The sequence below is a fragment of the Erinaceus europaeus genome, chromosome 12, assembly GCF_950295315.1.
Source record: "Erinaceus europaeus chromosome 12, mEriEur2.1, whole genome shotgun sequence".
Taxonomy (NCBI): Eukaryota; Metazoa; Chordata; class Mammalia; order Eulipotyphla; family Erinaceidae; genus Erinaceus; species Erinaceus europaeus.
Genome location: NC_080173.1, coordinates 32782325 through 32809163, shown reverse-complemented (window position 1 = coordinate 32809163; position 26839 = coordinate 32782325). Strand labels below are relative to the sequence as shown.

The 26839-nt window shown below is 36.6% G+C and overlaps 1 protein-coding gene across 36 annotated transcripts in view; it reads left to right on the top strand.

The window, feature by feature from the left end:
* The window catches only part of SLMAP (sarcolemma associated protein), a 148472-nt gene that overhangs the window by 100008 nt on the left and 21625 nt on the right, over positions 1-26839 (top strand). For 15 of the 36 annotated variants that reach the window (XM_060203061.1, XM_060203046.1, XM_060203057.1 and 12 more), the window contains 4 exons: positions 3636-3698; positions 14424-14483; positions 21810-21890; positions 22318-22377. In XM_060203061.1, the coding sequence (XP_060059044.1) occupies positions 3636-3698; positions 14424-14483; positions 21810-21890; positions 22318-22377 (264 nt within the window). The remainder of the gene's footprint in view (positions 1-3635; positions 3699-14423; positions 14484-21809; positions 21891-22317; positions 22378-26839) is intronic. The other 21 variants (XM_060203063.1, XM_060203064.1, XM_016187299.2 and 18 more) reach the window with 3 other exon arrangements.

Below are 26839 nucleotides of genomic sequence, written 5' to 3'. Positions count from 1 at the left end.
GATAGGACAGAGAGAAATGGAGAGAGGAGGGGAAGACAGAGAGGGGGAGAGAAAGACAGACACCTGCAGACCTGCTTCACCGCCTGTGAAGCGACTCCCCTGCAGGTGGGGAGCCGGGGGCTCGAACCGGGATCCTTATGCCGGTCCTTGGGCTTTGCGCCACCTGCACTTAACCCGCTGCGCTACCACCCGACTCCCTACCCATATATTTTTTTTACCCCTTTTGCTGCCCTTGTTGTAGGCTTGCTGTGGTTATTATTGTTGTTGATGTAGTTCATTGTTGGATAGGACAGAGAAAAATGAAGAGAGGAGGGGAAGACAGAGAGGAGTAGAGAAAGATAGACACCTGTAGGCCTGCTTCACCATCTGTGAAGCGACTCCCCTGTAGGTGGGGAGCCTGGGGCTTTGACAGGGGACGGTCCTTGCGCTTTGCGCCACGTGCACTTAACCTACTGCGCTTACCGCCCGACCCCCATTTTGTTTTTTTCTTTCTTATTTCTAGTAGAAGGCAGTAATACCGAAACATTTGCTTGGAAGTGAAGTTGTTGACAATAAAAGCCTGCAGGAGTCCAATCTGCCTTGTGCATTCATTTCTGAATGTTATAGTTTAGACAGAGTTACAGTCTGAAATAAGGCAGGCTAATATATTTAATTTATGTATAGATAGAGACAGTATGGGGAAGAGAATGGAAGACAGGAAAATGACTTTCCTTTGATGTTTATATTGGCAGTTTTCTCATTAAGATAGTCATGTAAAGCAAGAAGACTATGTTTTCAAAAGTGTTGTTTAGGCCTAGAAGGAATTTTTAGAGTATAAGTAAAATTGTGTAAAGATAGACCACATTGGGCATAAATCCCTAAAAATTTCCTATAAATCCCATCTTGAAATTACTTATATCTAATGTTGGTACTATAAGTACAGACTTCATATTTTATTTTTATTTGTTTGTTTATTTACTTATATTTTCCAGAGCATTGCTTGGGGTTGGGAAGAGGGGAGTGCTGAAGAAATTGAACTGGGATTTTGGAGCCTCAGGCAGGAAAGTCTCTTGGTATAACCATTGTGTTATCTCCCTTGAACCATTTTTTTGTCTTTCCAATAAGTATAATTTAAATATATCTTAAGAAATGAAAGTATAACTATAGGTTGGAGCATGAAATGAAGTCTATCAATAAGGCTGTCAAAAGAAGTGAATGAGATGGAGAAGAGAAAGGGATCTTTTACAGAGATACTGACTCATATCCTCTTTAATATTTTTTTTGTATGTGTATTATCATACCTTTCAGATAGTTATTATGTACTTTACACATATATGTATTTTTTTGAGTCAAAACCTCCTACATGTGCAATTTCACTACTCTGGGCCACTGTTTTTATTCAGATAGACAGAAAAAGAGAGGGATACTACAGCACTAGAGTTTCTGTTGGTGCCAAAGAACTACCCATGTGGTACTAGGGCTTGAACTAGGACCTTATGGGTGGTGACGCACACACCTTATCTTCAGCTCTAGAATACAGGGTTGTCACCCCCCCCCCATCCCCAACCAAACCACCATTGAGGAAATGTTGCTTAAAAGACACTTATTGTCACAAGATTCCCATTTCACATTTCCCCAGAATAGGTGTCAGCACACCCCACGCAGCTGAAATACATATATTTCTAACGCTTAAATTTACAAAATCTCTTTGGTAGGGTTTTTTCCCTCCTCTTCTGAGCCAGGGCTTCACACATGTGTGACTTCACCGCTCCCTGGCCACTTTTTCATTGTGGGGGGAGGGGGAGAAAAAGGGAGGCACTCTAGCATTTCCTATGTGGTGCTAGGGCTCAAACTTGGCCTACACACATGGCAAGGTATGCACTCTAGTCATTGAACAATCTCGATCTCTCTCTCTCCATATACATTCCATTTTTCTATGGTCCTCTCTCTTTTTATTAAATTTATTTTATTTAGTTTTTATTTATTTGATAGAGATTGTTAGAAATTGAAAGTGAAGGGGGTGATAGACACCTGCAACACTGCTATGCCACTTGAAAGGCTTTACCCCTGCAGGTTATAACTGGGGGCTTGAACCCATGTCCTTGTGCACTATAACATGGATGCTTAATCAGGGGCGCCACCATCCCCCATCCCCAAGTGAAAAATCTCTAACCATATTTGGTAGTTTTGAACAACTCTATGTTTGGTAGATGTTCAGCGTTTAACTCTCTGAATCAGTGTAAATAAAGATAATTTTTAATAGTCATATTTTTTCATTTTTATTTACTTGTTTGTTTGATAGGACAGAGAAATTGAGAGAAGGGGGGAGAGAGATAGAGAGAGATACCTATAGCAGTGCTTCATCACTTATGAAGCTTCCATCCCCTGCAAGTTGGGACTAGGGCATTGAATCTGGGTCCTTCCACATTGTACTTTGTGCTCTCTACCAGGTGTGCCACTGCCTGACTCCCAATGAAGATTGTTCTAAGAGGCAAAGCTTTTAAACCACTGTTGTTTGATTTTTATCTTTTTCACCAAAGCAACAACCACCAAATTCTGTTTGACTTGAGTAGTATCATTCACCAAGTTCTTCTTTAAAAAATTTGTAGTCATTGAGTGCAAATTGGAACTGTTCCCCTGTAATCTTACAGTCTTATAAGCCAGTATTAAATCACTCATTAAAAAAAAAAAAATAGCAGGGCCAGGCGGTAGCGCAGTGGGTTAAGTGCACATGGCGTAAAACACAAGGATTCAGCCTAAGGATCTTGGTTCCGGTCCCTGGCTCCCCACCTTCAAGGGGATCACTTCACAAGTCGTGAAGCAGGTTTGCAGGTGTCTCTGTCTTCCCCTCCTCACTCCATTTCTCTCTGTCCTTTCCAATGATAGCAATAACAACAACAATAAACAAGGGCTACAAAAGGGAAAAAATAGCCTCTGAGAATAGTGGATTTGTAGTGCAGGCACCAAGCCCCAGCAATAACCCTGGAGACCAACAAAAAAAAAAATTAGCAAAATAAAATTAAGTGTCATTGTTTTTAATCAGCTTGGCAAAGATAATCAGTGGTATAACCTATTATTTATAGACTTAGTGACTTCAAAGAGAAGACTATTTATGAAGTGAAAATACAAACATTTTTAATATTATTGGTTTCTTTAAAGAATATAAGACATTATGTTATGGTGTTACAAAAGTATGGTTTTATATATTTTGCCCATTAACTAAGGTGAGTAATTTTGAGAAGGGACTATTTTATAGATTATTAGTGGACAGCCATTTGGAATTTAACTCAGTAAGGGCAAATATAAAATATTGAATTATTATAGACATGTCTTAAGCTATTGTGGAGAAAAGTTTCTTTTCAAAATGGAAATGTTTTTTAAAGCATTATCTATGGTTTTTGTTTTTGACTATTTGGGTAAAAACTGTCCCTTTAAAAGCTAACTAAGGCTACAAACTAATGATCATGTAAATGCAGTATCTAGTCATATAATTTTATTTAACTATAAAATATGCCTATTAGTACTAGAATATACTAAACTTTTATTAATCTGACTCAGAATTACCTCATTGATATATTTCTTATTTCCTTTCTTTGCTGTTAGTTTTCCAAAACAGCAACTAACTCTATCTTTAAAGGTGTTTCTTTCTTTATTAGAACACTTGCTTTCAAAGAGTGTTGGGAACTGCACTTTTATTCATCAATTCAAAGAATGCCAGAGTGAGTACATAGTATTTTTCACACTGATTTTAATGAAGTCAGGGGCTAAAATTGAAAAATAATTGAGAAAAAAATAATGAGGATCTCAATGTGTTTGTTCTAGTAGAAGTGCACTAAGGGCCATCTTCAGATAGCAGCGATCCTTTCCATGCTGCTTGTTTTTTCTCTCTTCAGAAAAGTGGCATTTCTGTTCTACTTGCTTTCACAGGCAGAGGTGAAAATTTATATTGACTATAAAGTGCAAAGGAAAAAAAGGAAGTTGCAAGCTTGTTAATTAAATATCATTGTTGAGCAGGGAAAAAAGAATGCATAAGCTATTTTATTTAAACTCTTATCACAGGTAGGGTTTTTTTTTTTTCTAATTTTTAAAATTATTTTTATTTATTTATTGGCTAGAAACAGGCAGGCATTGAGAGGAAAGGGGGATTTAGAGAGGGAGAGAGAAAGAGACACACCTGCAGCACTACTTAACCACTTGGAAAGTTTTCAAGGGGGACCAAGGGCTTGAACCCAGGTCCTAGCACATAGTATCATGTACATTCAACCAGGTGCGCCACCACCTGGCCCCCACAGTTAGGGACTTTAAGGGTTTTATTTTTTGTTTGTTTTCTTGAAAATTTCTTAAATTATTATGTGAAGTCACAAAAGCAGTGTTTTGATTCATTTTTAAGGTTTTTTTTTTAAGCTTTTTAACTTTATTTTATTTGATAGACTTGAGAGGGAAGACTTTTCACCTACTCTTAATATATTTTATAAGGCTTTATTTACTTATTTATTTTTAATTGCCACCACCAGGATTATAACTTGGGCCCTGTGCCAACACTATAAACCCACTGCTTCCAGTGAGGCCATTTCTTACCCCCCCCACCCCCCTCTATTTTGTTTGATAACAGAGAGAAATTGAGAGAGGAGGAGGGAAAGGGGAAAATCGAAGCTGGAGCAGGAGCTCAAACCTGGATCCTTGCATTCATCCAGGTATACCACCATCCAGGCTATCTTTAACATTAGTTAAAAAGCAATAGGTAGGTTGGCTTGAATTCTAAACAAAAACATTTAGAATTACCTCTTGAAAATCATGTAGTTACTGACTTACTTTGAAAGGTTGTAAATCTCGATCTTATTAGTGACAGTTAAAGCCATATATATATGTGTGTATATATATATATCTGTACTATAACTATTTCCTATCAGACATTTTGCTGTTGTTTTTCTTTTCCTGTTCTATTTTTGTAAGAAATGGTTTATGCTCATAAATTAATTTTTTGATCAAATGTACTCTCTGGAGATATCTTAAGAAAAACTGAAATTTTATTCAACAATTTTAGGAGATTTTTTGTTTTAAGGAAAATTAGAAACTTTAAAATGCTTCAGCCTAGGAGATGATGGAATGGATAAAGCATTGAACTGTTGGGGGGGGGCGGGGGTAGATAGATAGCATAATGGTTATGCAAACACACTGTCATGCCTCAGGTTCAATCTCCCGCACCACCGTAAGCCAGAGCTGAGCAGTGCTCTGGTATTTCTCTCTGTGTCTTTCTTTCTCTGCATCCTTCTCAAAAATAAACTAAATAGGGAGTTGGGCGGTAACACAGCGGGTTAAGCGCACGTGGCGCAAAGCGCAAGGACCGGCATAAGGATCCAGGTTCGAGTCCCCTGCTCCCCACCTGCAGGCGGTGAAGCAGGTCTGTAGGTGTCTTATCTTTCTCTCCCCCTCTCTGTCTTCCCCTCCTCTCTCCATTTCTCTCTGCCCTATCCAACAACAATGACATCAATAACAACAATAACTACAACAACAAAACAAGGGCAATAAAAGGGAATAAATAAATATTTTAAAAAAGGAAATTGTCTAGAGAAATAAACTAAATAAATTAAATTTTTAAAAAAGCATTGAACTGTCAAACATGAATTCTCCTGTTTAATTCCTGATATCACACACACACCCCATTAATAAATACATTAAAAAAATATATATCTCAGGTCCTGGTACACAATGACCTAACTTGGGAGTGTTTAGCAGACACCTGTCTTGATGAAGTAACAAATCGTACCCATGTGCCAACAGCTGTATTGTACATTAACCTCCCCCTCAAAAGAAAAAAGCTAATCTTAGTTAGCATCCATGTGTTTTGCTATTTTCTGATTATTAAAGCTCATGCTTTTAGGAAGTTGGCACAGGAATTCAGGTTACCTCTGCTTGATTTCTTGTCAAAGGAACAGTTAATTATCTTATGACAAGTTTCCATTATATTAAAAATTGTGTTTAATATATCTTGTGGTAAGGCAAAGCCAGCAAAATCTTACTTTAGTGGACTCTTTTTTTCTTTTTTTAATATTTATTCTCTTTTGTTGCCCTTGTTTTATTGTTGTAGTTCTTATTGTTGTTATTGATGTCGTTGTTGGATAGGACAGAGAGAAAGGGAGAGAGCAGGGGAAGACAAAGAGGGGGAGAGAAAGAGAGACACCTGCAGACCTGCTTCACCGCTTGTGAAGCGATTTCCCTACAGGTGGGGAGCCAGGGGCTTGAACCAGGATCCTTCTGCTGGTCCTTGAGCTTTGTGCCACGTTTGCTTAACCCACTGCACCACCGCCCGACTCCCTAGTGGACTCTTTTTAAAAATATTTATTTTAAAAATATTTATTTATGGTGGTCCGGGAGGTGGTGCAGTGGATAAAGTACTGGTCTCTCAAGCGTGAAGTCCTGAGTTCAAGCCCTGGCAGCACATGTACCAGAGTGATGTCTGGTTCTTTCTCATCAATAAATAAATAAAATCTTTTAAAAAAAAAATTTATTTATGATTAAGACATAGGGGGAAACGGGAGATAGGGAGAGAGACACATATAGCACTGCTTCACGGCTTGTGGATCTTCCCCCTGCCTTGCACATAGGGTACTAAGGGCTTGAGTCCAGTTCCTTGCACAGGGTACTTGGATGTGGATGTGCCACCACCGAGCCCCTTTAGTGAACTTTTGACACAGTTTTGTATTGTTTTTTGACAACCATAAATAAATACTTTTACAGTTATTTTCATTTATAGCCATCTTAACTGATATATGATCTTGAACATGACATGTATATACTAGGAGCAGTGATTCATTGTCATGTTTTGGCCATTTATTTATGTATTTATTTATTTTAATAGACCACTGTTCAGCTCTGGCTTATATTAGTGCTGAGGATTGAACCTAGAACCTCAACCAAGAAAGGCCTTTGTTTTTTTTAATTTTTAAAAAATTTTTACTATTATTATTGGATAGAGATAGAGAAATTGAGAGGACAGGGGGAGAGAGAAAAGGAGAGAGACAGAGAGACACCTGCAGCTCTGTTTCACCACTTGTGAAACTTCCCCCTGTAGGTGAGGACCAGGGGCTTGAACCTAGCAGTGTATGCATGTAACCAAGTGCACCACCACCTGGCCCTACCAAGAAAGGCTTTTTGCATAGCCATTATACTATCTCCCCAGCTCTTTGTTGGGTCTTTTAAGTAGCGTTGTTATGTTTAACTTTTATTATTTACTGTGCTTGCATAGTATAACTTTACATTGTACTTTAAACATTAGAAAGAAAGCAATTTAACTCATAAGATTCTTCGTGTCTAGCTTTTTTATATTTACATTTTTTGCATATGTGTTAGGAACAATAAAAGAATGATATGGCTGTTCTATTTACAAAGTGATTTTGATGGGTTTCAGTGAGTTGGAACACATTTCAATTTATTTTCCTTTTATGGTAAAACTTTTTTTTTTCTCCCCATCAAAAATGTGACCTTTATTTTTTCTGGTTATTTTCCCCTCAAGTGTATAACAGCATTCATCCCCAAATCCCCAATTTCTTCTTAAATGTAAAAGTTACTTTTAAAAGATGCCATGATTTTTCTCTGTACTGCTACTTCAGCCTCTGTCTTATATAAGTAAGCTTTGTACTAGTTCTCCTAATTGTGGAAGACAATTAGTAAAAGCAATCTAATCTGGTTGCCAAAGTCTACCCTTAGTGAGACTTTGAGAAATAGGAAAGAGATGGGCGTGGGGGTAGGAGAGAACAAAGCATCACTCTGACATATATGAGGACAGGGATCAAATAGGGCACCCCATGCTTGAGAGTCCAATTCTGCGTCTATTATTCTACCAAGCTGCTGTATTTAATTATATTCAAGGTAGCATAGAGAACCCTAGAGTGCTATATCCCAGACCCCATAATCTATTCTAGTGCTTGTCAGAGATGGACCAGTGATCATTTGTTGAATTGAAGCAAGTAGCTGAAACTCTCAGATGAATTGGGAGGGAACTGGAAGGCCACTTTTCTACCTCAGGCCAAAGCAGTAAGGAGAGGTATTCCCGGATAAGCTACCATGAAAAGCCTCTAAAGTGCCTGGTGGGATGACTGATTGAGAAAAAAAGAGCCTAGCTAGATGGCAAGAATCTGGGGTTCACTTCAAATGGTTTCTTTCTTTTTTTTTTTTTAAGTCTCAGTTTTTCCATCTGTTAATGGGGAATGTTCATTCCTTCACTACTTACCTCATGAATGATGATGTAGATACACAAATGCATAAGTAAGGAATGGGAAGTGTAATAGGAGATCATTGTTGGCATTCTAAGGTAAAGTAGACAGAACTAGGATTTTGAAAGGATGATGGTTTTGGTTTTATACAAAAGGCTAGGAGGAAAAAAAAAACTTACATTGATTGGATTTTTGAACAGATTTTTTTTTTTTTAAGAAAGGATAAATTAACAAAACCATAGGGTAGGAGGGGTACAACTCCACACAATTCCCGCCACCCAGTCTCCATATCCCACCCCCTCCCCTGATAGCTTTCCCACTCTCTATCCCTCTGGGAGCATGGACCCAGGGTCATTGTGGGTTGTAGAAGGTGGAAGATCTGGCTTCTGTAATTGCTTCCCCGCTGAACATGGGCGTTGACTGGTAGGTCCATACTCCCTCTCTCTTTCTATATTAGGGTGTGTCTCTGGGGAAGCGGAGCTCCAGGACACATTGGTGGGGTCGTCAGTCCAGGGAAGCCTGGCCGGCATCCTGATGACATCTGGAACCTGGTGACTGAAAAGAGAGTTAACATACAAAACCAAACCAATTGTTGAGCAATCATGGACCCAAAGGTTGGAATAGTGGAGAGGAAGTGTTAGGGGGGTACTCACTGCAAACTCTAGTGTACTTCTGCTTTCAGGTATATATTTTGCAGTAGTTTATGGATACGTGTGAACCATATGCTCTCTCACAGAAACTGGTGTATATCTAGGTTTTGGGACTTTGTTAGAAAGTGAGCCACCTGAGATGAAATTAGAGTATACTATGAAAGGAAAGGTCTCACCCGAGTAATGAAGCTGAAGGGTTGTCATTCCACACGTGAAGTCTCTGGACACAGTCTGAAGTGAAGCATGTTGAGGTGGCCATCGTTGCGTTGTTTTGAACAGATTTTTAAAAATAAAACCTTTGGTGTAACTCCAGAACTGTGAATATATATATATATATATATATATATATATATATATATATATATATATATATATATATATTACCATGAAATATTTTTAAGTGGCTGGGCCATGGTACGTCCAGTAGAGTGCATAAGTTAAGTTTCACAAGGACTTGGGTACAAGCCCCTGGCCCCTACTGTAATATGTGCGTTCAACCAGGTGCACCACCATATTTCTTTTACTGTTGTGTTGTAATATTATAATATTTCTTGTACTATTATCTTTTCCCCATTAAAAGATTTCTCTCCCCCATTTTGAATTTATACTCATGTCATTATCTGTTTTTCTCATTCCCTCCTCCTTTCTCTTAGGATTTGCTCTCACATCAAAATTGCCATACTTGGAACAATGCATTGAGTCAGTGTTACTAGTGTGACTGTTTGCTTTTCATCATTCTGTGAAATCAGCCTCTTAAACAGCCCCAGGGTTATTCTCATTATTTATTCTGCTTGGAACAGATTTTTAAATTTAATTTTAAAAATCCCTTACTTCTTGGATTTATTTATGACAAGAATATAAAACACTGTGGTTCCCTACTCATAGTAGTTAATGTCTCCACTATAGGGCAACTATTTTTTTTAATTTCTTTATTGGGGGATTAATGTTTAACAGTCTACAGTAAATACAATACATATAGGGCAACTATTGAGTTTCAAAAGGTTGCTTTTTTTTTAAGTCTTCAGACCAACCCTGTCAGCTATTTTTTAAACATGCATTGAAAGAAATGTTATTTCTTTGTTCTTAGAGTAGTTAGTTGTCCAATCTAGGATATATCAAAATGTTTTTTATTTATTTATTTATTTTGCTTCCAGGGTTATTGCTGGGGCTTGGTGCCTACAACATGAATCCATTGCTCTTGGAGGCTATTTAATCCACTACTCCTGGAGGCTATTTTTTTCCCTTTTGTTGCCCTTATTTTATCATTGTTATAGTTACTATTGTTGTTATTGATGTCACTGTTGGATAGGACCGAGGTTGTTGGTTATGGTTACTATTGTTGTTATGGTTACTATTGTTGTTATTAATGTCACTGTTGGATAGGACTGCTAGCCAGGCTTCCCTGGATTGAAGACCCCACCAATGTGTCCTGGAGCTCCGCTTCCCCAGAGACACACCCTACTAGGGAAAGAGAGAGGCAGACTGGGAGTATGGACCGACCAGTCAACGCCCATGTTCAGCGGGGAAGCAATTACAGAAGCCAGACTTTCTACCTTCTGCAACCCACCATGACCCTGGGTCCATGCTCCCAGAGGGATAGAGAATGGGGAAGCTATCAGGGGAGGGGGTGGGATATGGAGATTGGGTGGTGGGAATTGTGTGGAATTGTACCCCTCCTACCCTATGGTTTTGTTAATTAATACTTTCTTAAATAAAAAAAATATAACCAGAGGAAAAAATGTCCAAAGTAGAAAACATTTTTTTAAAACAGTTTTTTCAGAAAGCTGTTTAGTGATTGAAACAAGATAAAGATACAATTTTAAAGAATCAGTGCAATTGAAATTCTTGAAGACTAAAAATATGATACTAGATTTTTTTAAAAAATCAATAGGGGGATTAGAAGAGGACATTGAGAAGAAATCCAGAAAACAATGAAAAAGAAACAGGGTTTCCCTCCTCCCCCTAAGAAATAAAGGAGGAGAATTTTAAGAAAATTGGGTGATTTATTCTGGAAATCTAATACAAATTATTTTTAGTTCCTTAAAATTAAAGAGAAGAAGAAAAGAGAACTTATCAGTGAAATAAGATAAAGAAGTAGAAATTATCATGGTTTCTAAACCGAAATACTGTACTGGATATTCAACATAATGTATTTTAAAAGACCACACACTGAGCCAGATACAAAAAGCCACATTCTATGTGATTGTACGTATATGAAAAACCCAGAAAGGTATTCATAGAGAACAAAAAAAATGATAGCTGGTGGTGGAGGAGGGGGAAATTTGATAATGCAAAATAAATTATTCAAAAAAAATTTAAAATCTGTTTTGGAAAAAGAATTGACAAGGGTTGGGAAGACATCTGCACTGATCCAGCCACCTTTTGTGAAGCTTCTTCCCTGCAGATGGGGATCTGGGGCTTGAACCCAGGACCCTGCACACTGTAATGAACACATTCTACCAGGTATTCACTGCCCACCCCCTTAGGAAGTAAATTCTATTATTATTATTATTATTATTATCTTTTTTTTAATTATTCGATAGAGACAGCTAGAAATCAAGAGGAAAGGTGGTGATAAGAAGAGACAGAGACCTGCAACATTGCTTCACTACTTGCAAAGCATTCCCTCTGCAGGTGGGGACTGGATGCTCAAACAGGGGTCCTTGCGCATTGTAACAAGTGTGCAGTCAGCCAGGTGCACCACCACCCAGCTCCAGGAAGTAAATTTTGTAAAATATTTATTTATTCCCTTTTGTTTCCCTTGTTTTATTGTTGTAGTTACTATTGTTATTGATGTCATTGTTGTTGGATAGGACAGAGAGAAATGGAGAGAGAGGAGGAGAAGACAGAAGAGGGGGAGAGAAAGATACACACCTGCAGACCTGTTTCACCGCTTGTGAATCAAACTCCCCCCACACACAGGTGGGGACATGGGGGCTCAAACCAGGATCCTTATGCCGGTCCTTTGCGCCACGTACACTTAACCCTCTGCGCTACCGCCCAACTCCCGGAAGTGAATGCTTAATGAGTAAGAGGGATAGTGTTTTAGAACTTAATAGAGGTTTGTGAATTATTTAATGTAAATAATTTTTTTTAATTTAAATTAATTATGTTACATGAATTCTACCTTAAAAAAAAAAACCCGAGAGTTGGGTGGTGGCGCAGCGGGTTAAGCGCACATGGGGCAAAACACAACGACTGGCATAAGGATCCCAGTTCTAGCCCCCTGCTCCTCACCTGCAGGGGGTGTCACTTCACAAGCGGTGAAGCAGGTCTGCATGTGTCTTATCTTTCTCTCCCTCTCTCTGTCTTCCCGTCCTCTCTCCATTTCTCTCTGTCCTATCCAACAGCAACGACACCAGTAACAACAACAATAATAACCAAAACAACGATAAAACAAGGGAAGCTAAAGGGGGAAAATTAGCCTCCAGGAGCAATGGATTCATGGTGCAGACACCGAGCCTTAGTGATAACCCTGGAGGTAAAGTAAATAAATAAATAAATAAATAAATAAATAAATAAATAAATAAAAAAAAGACCATATACTGGGATTATGAATAACAGGGATGAAGATGTGATTCTGAAAACTTCCATGGAGAAATAAAAAAAATCTCATACAGGGCATATTAAAACAAATTATTGTGTACTTATAAATTTTGGAATCTTAGTGGCTTAATTCTGCATGCATTTTTCATTCATATCCATAAATGAAATTCATATTTCATGGTGAGGGAGCAAACACATTCTTACTTAGGGATTTAAGCTAACTCAGGCTTTATCATCTTATGTTGTTGCCTACAAGTATGGTTCTGAGGTAGTGGAATAGAGAGGTGTTGAAAATCTGCCCTGGCTAGAACCAGTCATGAATCATTTTCCATGGTAGGGAATTAGATTGTTTAGTTCTCCTGAGTGACCAAAATGGACAGGTAAACCAGGCATTGCTGAACACAAAATGTCTTTCTTCTGCTTACTAAGGGATAGGAACCAGATTGGCATTACACTTACCCTCTAGTTTAAACTAGAAAACTTTAAGAAATGCTTTCAAAATTCCTATTTCACTGCTCATAAAGCATGCCCCCTGCAGTTTGTACATGGTGATATGTACAGTTAACCAGGTGCATCACCACCCAGCCCTGTCATTTATCTTCTATCTAACCTTTTCCAGGAAATTATCAGAAAATAAATTACATTAAAACAGAAAGACCTTGGAACTGGGAGAAGATTTGCAAAGGATAATGTCTAGAGTGTAGGAAGAGTAAAGTTCTTGGGTGAGGGAGAGATACCTATAATGGGTTAGCTCACCTGATAGTTGACAATATTGAGAGCTTTTTAGCTTTATAAGAACTTGGGTGGTATGTGAAGTAGACTCGCAAACAAAACAAAATACAAAATATTGTAAAAGAAGATCATGGTCTACTTCATAACTAATGTAAATAATAGTCATAACAAATATTTATAAATGAATGAAATGTAACTAATATAGAATATAAGAATCTAATCATCTCTAAGAGATTCAGTAAATGTCTCAAATGGAAAAAATAGCAAGAAATTATTTAGAAGTATAAGTGTAAATATTAGAAAAATGGTTAACAGCTGAAAGTTGTTTCTAGGAGTTTAAATGTAGGAATAGGGGGTGGAGTAAATCAGAATGTATAGAACAGCTTACTATAAAGTACATATACAAGACATATAAGTGTCTTGTTGACTGATGCGTTTTAAAATTCTCTATTCATTTTTTTAAAAGGAGACTTTGTCATATACAGCAAAGATCTTGTACAAAATGAAAGTTAAGGAGCTAAGGGATTTGTCACTTAGGAGGTTATGGTTGTCGAGGAGTAGATTAGTGGTAGCTATAGGCCAAATTCAATAAGTTGAAAAGTAAGAATAGATAAATTACTTCACAGACTATAGAAGTGCAAGTTGAAGACAACCAGCTGACACACAGGGTTAAATATGGAATATACAAACTAGATAAACTATCCTACTAAGTGAAATGTTGGGTGTGAAAGTATGACTTCAGATCTACATTATATATTTAAAGATAATTCCCCCTATAAGACAAAACACTTTAAAATGTTTTTTTTTTCAATATTAGCTTTTCTAAAAGGGCTCATTTTAATGAAACATATACTGAATTGGATAAATAGTGGGTAGCTAACTATTCAAAAACATAATTTGTTTTATCTCCTTATTTAAATAAAATACCCTCTTAGACTTTTTTCTCCTGAGTCCTTTTAAAAATGATTTAACTTTTCCCAGGTTCAACCCCCCGCACCACCATAAACCAGAGCTGAACAGTGCTCTGATATAAAAAAAAAAAAAAATCTAACTTCTAAAACAAGATAAAAATAAAATGCATATTGTCATCCTATCCTGAGATTTCTTTATTAAGCTGACTGCTCTATTATAGTTCAAGTTCTTTTAGTTCTCTTTTAAGTGTGTGTGTGTTCGTGTTCCCAAGTCTAGTCATGGGAGTAATGCCATCATCTTTAAATTTGGTCATGGAATGTGTTACAGTGCCCAGCTCAGAGGAGTACTGCTTTGTTTGGGCTTTGTTACTAACATTTATTTTCTTTGGCAGAGAAGCTGATTGTCGAGGGGCATCTAACCAAAGTGGTAGAAGAGACAAAGCTTTCAAAAGGTATGTCTGTTCTCCTGTTTCTGTGAAATATTGTCTGAGTTTTTTACTCTTTTGGATGATGGTTGATGTACATTTTAAAAATCATACTGTTGTCACATTTTATTTCTGATAGCTCACAAAATGGCATTGAGTTAACTGTATCTGATAATACTGTAAAATAGTTGGTAATTCAGATCTAAGAAGGATAATGTAATTGAAAGTTTCTTTTTAAATAGGTATTATATAGGTTTTGAAAATTAATACTTGGAGTAAGTTTCTTCAGGTGCTGAAGATCTGCTGTAATTGCTGTCTTATATCCAGCATTATATTCAGCTTTGATCTCAAAATTTCAAGCACAGTATAAATCTTTTATGAAACAATACCTTTAAAAAATGCTTAGCGTTTTACTTAGGGAGTTATTATGCATTTAACATTTCTTGTGACAATTTTTTAATTTTTTAATTTAATTTAATTAATTTTTTAATTAATTTTTTTATGCAGCAATTTCTAAATTCTGCATTTGATTTAAATAAAAGTATATAGCCATTTAAGTTTTTTTATAATGACTAGTCCCATAATTGTCCAAAGCAGTTTATTTTGTTAATTTTTTTCTTTCTGCCCCTCTTTTGTTGCTGTTATTATTATTAACTCATTTCCATTGTAATTGTCACAGACTAAATATAAGTTTTAAAGCATCATTACTGTCAGATCACTTTTAGACAAAGGGAAGTTGGGTGAGTAAATTTGGTGAAACAGTCATTATTATTCTAGGACTTTCATTATAACATGCCGATACAAAAACTAAAATTGGAGTCCATTTTGCTCTACTAAACAAAGATAAAAGTTTGTAATAATTAGTGTTTCTGTTTTATGAAAATAACTGCCTGTTTTTTCTTTTAAGGACAGTTATTTCAAATATCTGTTAACTTTCATTCTAAGATTTATGCAAGGCAAATGCCATATTTGGGAAAAGAATGCATAGAATATGAATCACTAATATTGTTCTGGCAAACAGGCATTGAGTTTCAGAACAGTGAACTATTTTTAGTATATATGGCAATGTACTTCATCATATTAAAGTGAGATGAGAACAAACTTTAAAATAGCTTTTACTTCACTGCTTAAATGCCTGTTCAGATTAGTTTAGTGGCCAATGCTTTGAAATAGAAGTAGAGCTTGGGTGGGGGGATCAGTGCTTTCTTTAATTAAAGAAGTAGCTTGCTACTTTTAGTGCTTCTATTTAATGCATTCTGAATTAGATTGTATTAGTCTGAAGCTATGCAATGCCATTATTGAAAAAGATTTTTGCAGTCTTACTGATTACCCTTGAAACCTGGTATAAACTGTGTATTGAAGCTTTTAGAGAGCATGCTTTTTGATCCAATAGTTTCACTTTTGGATTTTCATCTTAAGGAACAATATTATGGACAAACATGCAGGGTAGTTTCAGTGTTGTTAAAAAACTAAATAGGGGGAGTTGGGCAGTAGCGTAGTAGGTTAAGCACAGGTGGCGCAAAGTGCAAGGACCAGCATAAGAATCGTGGTTCAAGTCCCTGTCTCCCCACCTGCAAGAGGGTCGTTTCAGGAGTGGTGAAGCAGGTCTGCAGGTGTCTATCTTTCTCTCCCTGTCTTCCCTATCTCTCTCGATTTCTCTCTGTCCTATCCAACAACGATGACAACAGTAATAACTAAAACAATAGAACAAGGGCAACAAAAGGGAATAAATAAATATTAAAAAAAAACTACATAGGAAAACAAGTGTCAATCACTAAGAGTATTCTTAAATTATAGCAAGTGAATCTGTACAGATAAATACAGTACATCCTTTATGAATAATAATAGATGCACAAATTTCTATGGGGCCAGGTGGTGCTGCACCTGATTGAGTGCACATGTTGCAATGCACCAGGACCCAGGTTCAAGCCCCCTGTCCCCACCTGCAGGGGGAAAACTTTGTGAGTGGTGAAGCAGTGCTACAAGTTATATTTTTTTAATTTCATATACTCAGGTGGGGCAGTGGCGCACCTGGTTGAGCTCACAATTACAATGCGCAAGGACCTGGATTCGAGTCCCCAGTCTCCACCTGCAGGGGGAAAGCTTTGCAAGTGGTGAAGCAGTGCTACAGGTGTCTCTCTGTCTCTCTCCCTCTCTATCACCCCCTTTTACCCCCTTCCCTCTTGATTTCTGGCTGTCTCTATCCAATAAATAAAGATAATAAAAATTTTTCTAAATAAAAAAATTATATACTCAGATTTTTGTCTTAGTCGTTAACATTTTACTAGTATTTCAATAGTTACTATGCAGAGAAATACACTAATTCTGGTAACAAATTAGATAACTGAAATAAATTAGATTTTTAATTATCTTACTTTTTAAAATGCTTTTGTTGGTTATGTTTTTGCAGATGTTTTATATTCTGCAGTGAGAATATCAGTTGCTAGAAACTGCTGATTGCCAGCTATAACAAGTCTTAGTATTTCTGTTTTATTTCACTTAATGCAAAATGTAGGTTGAGGCATTCTTTCTGTTTTTAGCCTAACTCGTCTTCCAGCCATTACATGTTTATAGTAGGATTTGGGGTGGACATAGAAGAAAGAATTTAGTTGGTATTCATCTCCACGTTTAGTAGTGGATTCATCTCCAGATTGAATTCACTAGCTAGTTACCTGTCCTCAGGCAACTTAATTTAGTTTGCTTTCTTGGGCTTGGGAAACAGCTTAATTGTGATGTACCCCAACCACTACCATAAACCAGAGCTGAGCAGTGCTCTGGTGTTCTCTCTGCATTGTTCTCTGTATCTTTCTTACTTAAAGCAACAACAACAACAAAATAAGACATTAAGTTTGTTTGCTTTCTTATTTTCCAAATGATACTGAAGTTATTTGAAAAGATTATTGTGGGAATTTAATGAGATGGTAGTTATAAAATATGAAACACTGTTCTGTTGTTCAGCAGCAAATGTTAGTCTTTTTAAGAGAGAAAGGGAAAGAAACAAGAAGGGGGAGACATCAAGACAACACTGCCATCTATGGAGTTTCACCTATCTCTGTCTTTGGAACTCTGGTATAGTGCTAGGAATCAAACCCAGAGCCCCACTCAGGAAAGGTGAATTCCACTCACTGAGCATCTACCCTAGTCCCAGTCATCTTTTCTTTCCAGTCATCTTTTCTTTCCAAGTAATTGTTCCCATAGTAGGTGATGTGACGTTGACCATGTTTGTTTTGCCTATCTATTGATATGCCTACTCAAAATATAACAATGAAAATTATCATCTTGATTTCCTAACTTAGAACAATTTTGGTACTAAAATTTACAATGGTTTGGAGCTGTTCTTTCATTAAGTTCTACATACTGTCAACGTTTATTGTAATGATTACTTAATACAGAAAAAAGCAGCTAGTAGTGAATTTTACTTTTAACCACCAAGGCTTCTTGTCTTCATGATCCCTGGGCCTTTCTGTTTTAAATCGAGACAGAGGGAGGAAAGAGAGTGACAGATACCATAGCACTGCTTCTCCATCTGAAACAGGAAACTAGATGAACACAGTGCACACTTTCCTGATTTACCCTATGTAGATATTCTAATCTGTATATCTGGTAGAGAATTGTTTTTCCTCTGTGATGTAGGGACATATAGCCTAAGTCTGTGTTTTCTTTGTGCTTGTCCTCACAGCAATGAAAACAGTGGCTGTAGTTGCTACCCCTCCTCCCCTTCCATACCTAAGCCAGCAGGCCAAGGCTATAGTGCTTGAAGATAAAGATGACTAACTAGGGAAGAATCCAGCTAGCCTGGGACTGATACATACTAGGCTTCCCTATCTCTGCCTGCACCAAGGCCAAGGATCAGTTGCATGTATTGTAACTATGTGAAAGATTGCCTTTGTTTCCTGTTTACTTTGAAATAATGAAATAAGTCCATCTGATCTGTTCCCTCCACCCCCTTTGAGGGGCTGGGGAACTGCAATGTAACAGAATAAAACTGGGTGCTTGGACAAGGTAATGGAGAGAACTTCCTGCAATAATCCTGAGTCTCCTATACACGCCGGTGTAATAAACCCCTCTCTTTAACCAAAAACCGGCTCTGGTCTTGTGTTTGGGGATGATTTCTGCAACACATCTATGAAGCATAGTACCATGCATGGTGCTCCCATGTAGTACTGGGAACTAGAACCCAAGTTTTTTTATCTGGTAAATGTGTGCTCTGCCAGGTGAGCTATTTCCCAGTCCCAATAATGATTTATTTTTATAAATTTCATAGTTTTCTATGAACATGAGCCAGAGGATCACTCTGGTATATGATCAGATCTGGATCCTCATACTTGCAAACATACTTAGCTACCTATTTTGGTACCTCCCAGACCACCCCGTAGTGGTTTTTAGTTAGAAGTTTGTTCGCTGTATCATAGCTGCATCAAGAATAGATGTTGGCAGATGGACAGACATAAAGTAGGTACTCTACCACCCATTTGTGATGTTCTGTACTTTATTTTAGTAGATGTGGTTTGTCTGTTTTAGTAGCTATAATATCAGGATGCAGAAGTAGTGGACTTGACTTGCTGAAACTTCCATTACTCAAAATAGACTTTTCCTTTCAATCATTCTCTTTTTGGAGCATCTACTATGTACTATTCTGTGCAGAATATAGCAGTTACCAAGACAGGCAAAAATTCATGTTCGCATGGAGATACAGGTTATTAAGATCTTAATGGAAAATGTGGGCCCACCTTTTCACAAATATACTCGCACTAAATAGAAGAGTTCCTTCTAAGCTGTAATGCTTTTAAAAACATATTCTGCTTTATATCAATAACTTGAAGAAATTGTCTTGAGTATTATCATCATTGGGTATTGATTTTTCTCATGTTTCTTTCTCTTTCCCCAGAATTTTTCATTTTTATATAGGTATATTAGTCTCCCTTACTTGAGACTGTAACTTTGTGATCTAAAGTAGAACATTCAGAGATGAATACACAAAGTCACAGATTGTATTCCCATAGTTGTATATATTTATTCACATCTAGAAGAATCTACAAAAGAGATACTAATCATTATTTCTAGATAGAGGAACATGGCATTTACTTTCTAACTTCAAATAGCCTTCATAGTCATGACTTCAACTCTAAGCTAAGGGCCTTGTCTTCGAAGATAAATTTTTATAAAACAAAATAGTAAGAAAAAAAATTCTTTTTGGAATTTGTTGCCCATTTCATAAGTTCAACTACAAGTTCTAGAGTTGTTTTTACATGGGATAGTCATATTTTGATATTTTGTTAAATATCTAGTAGTAGTACTTTTAGGAGCTGACTGGTGGTGCACCCAGTTGTGCACACATATTACAATGTGCAAGAACCCAAGTTCAACCCCCCCCCCCCACACACACACACCACCTGCAGGAGTTGGAGGAACCTTTCACAATTAGTGAAATAGTCCTGTAGGTGTCGCTCTTTCTCCTTCTCTATCTCCCTCTTCCCTCTTGATTTCTCTTTGGTTCTATCCAATAAATTATTCAGAGAATAAAAATAATTAGTAAAAAGTGGTGGTTTTGGATGTTTCTGATTACTTTTAAAATGTAAAATGCCTCATGTTGTAGTTGTTTACAATTTGTAGTGATTCTTTTTTTTTTCTTTTTTACAGTATATGGCTATGTGAAGTTAGAAAGTAAATGTCATGTTCTATATCTAGAAATATTGTTTAGTATTTCTTTTGTAGATTCTTCTAGACATGAATAAATATATACAACTAAAAATCCATAACTAATGTGTACCTATTTGCTGTTTAAGAAGATCATAATCATACTTTCTTCAACGGATACTATTTTTACTCAAATATATCTTAGATTTTTTGTTTCATAATGAACAAGTATTCCTGTTACATATACTTTTATAATTAATCATGTTTAATTTTTATATCATTCTATGTGTGTATATCTAATTTCTTTAATGAGCATATAGAACTGCTAAATATACAGTTATTTTACATGTTATGCACTTGAATGTACTGCTTATAGAAATATGTACCAAAAATGTAAATGGACATTCCACCACTACTTCTTTTCCTAAGGAAATCAGATGACATAGAGTATATGTAAGGATGCTCTCTAAGTGAAGACTCCTTCAGAAGTGACGGGGTTTAAGTTGTAGCTACCAAAGTGAATAAACCAAATAGAATGCTGAGATCACAACCTAGGATGTCTCAGCCATGTAAAAAGACTGACCTTACTAAAATAGACTTCATGTGTGAATTAATGCAAGGACCATATTATAGCTAAGACCTTAGGGGTAAAGCCTGGGGGAAATCTGATGGCAAAGGGAGATTTTATAATATTAACAGTAAAATGAACATTTCGACAAATGCTTTTCCAGTGTATGCCATAGTATATGCACAAATTTATCATTATAGATGAGGATCTAGGACATAATTAGTTGCCAATCTTTATTAATAAATTAATGGATTTAACAGGATATTTTGAGAGCTGTTCTTTGAAAAGTATGCTTGGAATTCACTAAAATCAGGCAGTATACTATCCGCAAATAATTTCAAAACTTAAAAAAAAATAGACCTTTTCTCAGTGTGGTCAGTTATATTTTCTTGATCTGTTGTAACAAGTGCTTTTTCTTTTAGTTTTATTATGATTATAACTACTACTTAGCCTAACTCCTGTCTTTATATAATAGAGCTACTTACTTTCATCATTTTTATACATTGTCTGCCTTATCCTGTGAAATTAACTTTATTTGTTGCAGTTCTCTGAATACTTTTTCAAAACTTGCTTCATTTTTGTTTCTTTTTTTTTTCTTTATTCCCTTTTGTTGCCCTTGTTGTTTTATTGTTGTAGTTATTACTGTTGTTGTTATTGATGTCATTGTTGTTGGATAGGACAGAGAAAAATGGAGATGGGGAAGACAGAGGAGGAGAGAAAGATAGACACCTGCAGATCTGCTTCACCACCTGTGAAGTGATTCCTCTGCAGGTGGGGAGCCGGGGGAACCGGGATCCTTATGCCAGTCCTTGCGCTTTGCGCCACCTGTGCTTAACCTGCTGCACTACCGCCCGACTCCCTTGATTTTTGTTTCTAATTGACAGTGAATAACCTTGAACTAAAGCCTCAGCATTCTGCACAGCAGGCACAATCCCCCTTTTACTTTAATATGAGCTGTGTGTAATAACCAGCATTCCATTTTGGACTAGAATGTAAAGAAGTAAGAGATTCGTTTACCTCAGCTGATTTTGAAAGTATTTTAGTTACCAGTAGACGTAGAATACACATATATATTTATATTTGAAGCAGTTTTTTAAAATGTTATTTAAAATGTGACAAGATTCTACTGTTTTGTTTTTTCTTCATAGAAAACCAGGCAAAAGCAAAGGAATCTGAGTTATCAGATACTTTGAGTCCAAGCAAGGAAAAAAGTAGTGACGACACTACAGGTAAAATACATTTATATATGCATATATATATATATATATATATAGAGAGAGAGAGTTTTAAAAGGCAGTAGATTATTATTACTATTATTATTATCATCATCATCATAGAAAATTTACTTGGGAGTTTAGCTTTCTTTGAAAACTACTGGTAAATTTTAGTTAGTCTGATGTTTATAAATCTGCAGGTATTAATGTTACTTACTGAGCTATTTGGGTATGCAGGTTAATGAGGGTGGAGATTTCAGAGTTTGGGTTTGGGGGAAAACACTGTTTCCATTTACCAAGTCACTCTTTTAAATCTTGGACATATTGTTAAAACTACTATTTAAATGTAGTAGCTGTTTAATTGCAATGATTTATTTTGATAATAATAGTTTTCTAGTAGATCGGAGTAGAATTCATGATCATATTTTTTCCCTCATTGTAGACGCCCAAATGGATGAGCAAGACCTAAATGAACCACTTGCTAAAGTGTCTCTATTGAAAGGTACTTTAATATATTTTATTATAATTTGAACCGAGTTTTAAGAGTCACCTTTAGTTCTACTTGTTAATTGAAGTTCCAAGTTTTAACTATGATAGCTTCTGAAAGTAACAGAAAATAAAAGTTAAATGATTCTATGTTGAATGCTTCAAAAAATATTTAAGCTTAAAATAATTCAAATTGATCACAGTTATGAAGGACAAAGTAGTAGAAGATGCAGGTTTGGTGTGTGTGTGTGTGTGTGTCCTGGCGTCTCTGATAGAACTTATTACTATATTTAACATAGATTAGAATAAGGTAAAACTATTAATTTTCTTCAAAGAATCTCCAGTTTGTTGTGTTATCATTTGATAGTAGTTATAAACTTGCCTATTTTCTGATCTCCCTCACCCTACAATACATATTCCCAGCTTCTAAGCATATTTTTCTAGAGATTTTATGCTGAAGAGGCAGTTACCATAATCCTAAATGTTATTTATTCTTTTATCTTTATTATTTTCTTCTAATTTTCATCATTTTATTGGGAGGGATAATGGTTACAGTACAGCTATTGAAACAGAGGTACATAGGTTTTTCATCTCCCCATAATAGATATCTGCAAAACATTCTTACCTTTTGAGTTCTTTTCTACTATCATGCACTAAGACCCGAGTGCCCTCCCCATCCCCACCCCTCCTTTGCCCAGAGTCCCTTGTTTTGGTGCAATACACCATATTCAGTCTAGGTTTCACCATGTGCTTTTCCTTTCTGTCTTTGTTTCTTAAGTTCCACTTGTGAGATCATCCAGTATTAAGTGGTAGTTTAATACACTTGTTTTCCTTTTCAGAGAGCTGTTTAATCCCGACACACACACACACACACACACACACTTTTATTTTTAAAATAATTATTCCCTTTTGTTGCCCTTGTTGTTTTACTGTTGTAGTTGCTATTGTTATCTTTGTTGTTGGATAGGACAGAGAGAAATGGAGAGAGGAGGGGAAGACAGAGGGGGAGAGAAAGATAGACACCTACAGACCTGTTTCACCGCTTGTGAAGCAACTCTCCTGTAGGTGGGGAGCCCGGGGCTGAAACCAGGATACTTATGTGGAACCTTGGCGCTTTGCGCCATGTACTAACCCGCTGCGCTACCGCCCGACTCCCACACACACTTTATTGAAGGGTTAATGGTTTATAGTATAATTGTTGACACATAGGTACAAACTCATTTTCTTGTGTTAGGTGACTGGAAGACAATCTCTCCCCGAATCTAAATCTTTATTCATCATGAAACAGGACCTCAGGCCCCCCCCCCAGTTCAAGTTTTACCTTTACTGTCTTTGCTTCTTTCATTCCATGAGTGAGATGATCTGGTACTCATCTTTCTAGTTAATTTATTTTTTTATCTTTATTTCCTTCTACTTTTTTATCATTTTATTGGGAAGGATAGTGGTAAAGTACAGTTACTGATACATAGGTACAGTTTTCATCTCCTCATGATATCTATCTGCAAACATTTTCATTTTTTTTTAATATTTACTTATTTCCTTTTGTTACCCTTGTTGTTTTTTATTGTTATAGTTATTACTGATGCCATTGTTGGATAGGATAGAGAAATGGAGAGAGAAGGGGAGAGAAAGACAGATAACCTGCAGACCTACTTCACCGCCTGTGAAGTGACTCCCCTGCAGGTGGGGTCTCGAACTGGGATCCTTAAGCCAGTCCTTGCGCTTTGTGCCACGTGTGCTTAACCCGTTGCGCTACTGCCTGACTCCCTGAAATATTCTCATTTCTAGTTAATAGTCCTGTAGTGTAATCACTGACATTTACTAGGTTTCTGATGGGTTGATTATATGTTGTTATATCTAGTTATGCTTTGTAGTCTGTAATGAGTTTCAGTAAGATAACTAAATTCTCTTTAGTGGTAATATATATTATTAGGCCATTGTATTACTAGCCTTTGGAGCTCTAGAAAGAAGCAGCATTTAAGTAACTCCTTCATTTTTCTTACTAAACCTTATGTCTGCTTTTTGAGTTACCATATGTTACCTTTTGTCAGCTAGTCATCTATGGCTAGGAAAATAAAGTAACTATTCACGATAAGATGGCAGTAAAACAATGATAGAAATAGTAGTGTTGGGGGGCCAGGCGGTGGCACACTACAGTGTACTACAGTGCACAAGGACTGGGTTCAATCCCCTGGTCCCCACCTGCAGAGGGAAAGCTTCACAAGTGGTGAAGCTGGTCTGTAGGCATCTATCCATCTCTGTCTCCTTCTCCCCTCTCGATTTTTCTCTGTCTCTATCCAATAATAAATAAAAATTTTAAAAAATAGTAGTGTTTCTTGAAATAGTAATAATTTTCAACCAATCATTTGCTTCAAGCAACTTCTGGAATTGAAATAAAGATCATGGTACAGACAACAGATTTTTACATGCTTGAAACCAGAAAAAGGTTAAAAAAAACAAACCAAAATTTAGTTCAGGTAACATCTAACTCATGCATGCTTTCTTTGGGGAAGTGTGTCAGGCAATCCAGTGGCTTCAAGATCTGTAATGACTGTTTCTACTAAAATCAATGATAAGAGAAGTACAGACAGTAAGTTGCTTCTTGGTGCTTGACGTCATTAGGTGAAAGGTAAAATAGGGCATATGACTATTTTTCATTTGCTTGTTTTGGAAGAAAGATAGTTTGAACTTCACGGGAAAAGTATCATTTCATATAAACCTGAAAGTGTGTCATACTGTATTTCAGTGACAAAGAACTTATACTGAAACTGGTCAAGATTCTAGACCCACCTGCATGCTTAGGTCTACTACATAAGTGTTATTAAGGAACTGTTCTTTTTCCAGTGTGACACTATTATTGTTCCTTTTTATATTTTTAGTTGTTGTCTTTCAGAGGTTACATATCTGTAGATGGGTACTCCCCCACTCCCCCCACCCCCCCACCCCCCCTTTGAGTAGAACTATAAGAAGAGAAGCTTAAGGGACTGAAGGTAGAGCTCACTGGGTAAGGAGCCTACACTGCCATGCACATGACCCAGGTTTAAACCCCAGCACCACATGAAAGATGCTATGGCAGTGGAGGAAGCTTAGCAACTGCCTTATCTCCTCATTGCCTCTGTGAAAGTGGCCTGGAGCTGTGCAATTTGTATGTATAAGGCCCTGATTATACCAACAAGTAAAAATAAAAGTTTAAGATAACCTTTCAGACAAAATAAATAGTGGAGACAAACTAGACAACATTAGTGTGACAAGTTTAAAATTCACTAAATGACTTTGATGTTCTGTAACTGAAAAAATTAAGTGGCTTCTAAGACAGAAGTTTCATGATCAGATCTATATCTATAGGAGATGGGTGGGTGGGAGGATGGATGGATGGATGGATGGACAGATAGAGACTGGAAGTGAGGCACTCAGCTAGGAGGCTAAATAATCATTTAGCTAGGGTGATTGCTATGGCAATTTAAACAAGAGAAAAATAATTAGCTCAGGATCTTCTCCTTTCTTTATCACCTAACCTGTAGTATCTCATTGTAAATCCATAAGCATGAGAAACTGAATATAAAAAAGAAATGAAAGTCAGATATAAATCTAACATATGATCCTGAATGACTAAAAGGATGATGGTATTATTAATCAAAATGTTTATTTTTACAAGAAGATTTTTTTTTTCTGATAAGGAAGGTGATGATTTTAATTTGTCTTATGTTAACCATGAAAGGTAACCATATGTTCTGATTCCCCTATAGAATCCCAGCATAGTGGTCTAGGAAATAGTACAGTGGATAAAGCATTGAGTTCTCAAGCATGAGGTCCTGAGTTCAGTCCCCAACAAAACATGTACCAGAGTGATATCTGGTTCTTTCTTTCTCTCCTCCTATCTTTCTTATTAATAAATAAAGTATTTAAAAAAGAGGAGGGGAGGAGGAGGAAGAAGAAGAAGGCAACTAGTATAATGGGGAAGCTTCACATTTAGTCAAGCAGGGATACAGGTGTCTCTCTCCCCTTTCCCTCTCAATTATTGTCTATCAAAAAATGAACAAATAAATAAAATTCAAGGAGAATGGATGAGCAAAGCTAAGTGAGGAAAGCATCCATGGACTCGCTATAAAGAGAATATAAGATCTGAATTTATTAGTAATGGAAAATAAATCATAACTGAATTAGAGAAAACTTTAAAAGTCAGATAAAGGTATCTGAACTTGATATAATAGGGAATCTGCAGGTTCTTGATCTGAGAGAATTGCTCTGGTTTCACAATGTTGTAGGATGCAGAAGGACAAGATAAGTTAATGATGGAATTTAGGTTTAAGTGGTTATAAGTTGTTCGAAGATAGTTGGCATTAGTGTTAGTGTTGCAAGAGACCTTTTTTTTAAAAAAAAAAATTATTTGTTTCCTTTTGCCCTTGTTGTTTTTGTTGTTGTAGTTATTGTTGTTGATGTCATCGTTGTTGGATAGGACAAAGAGAAATGGAGAGAGG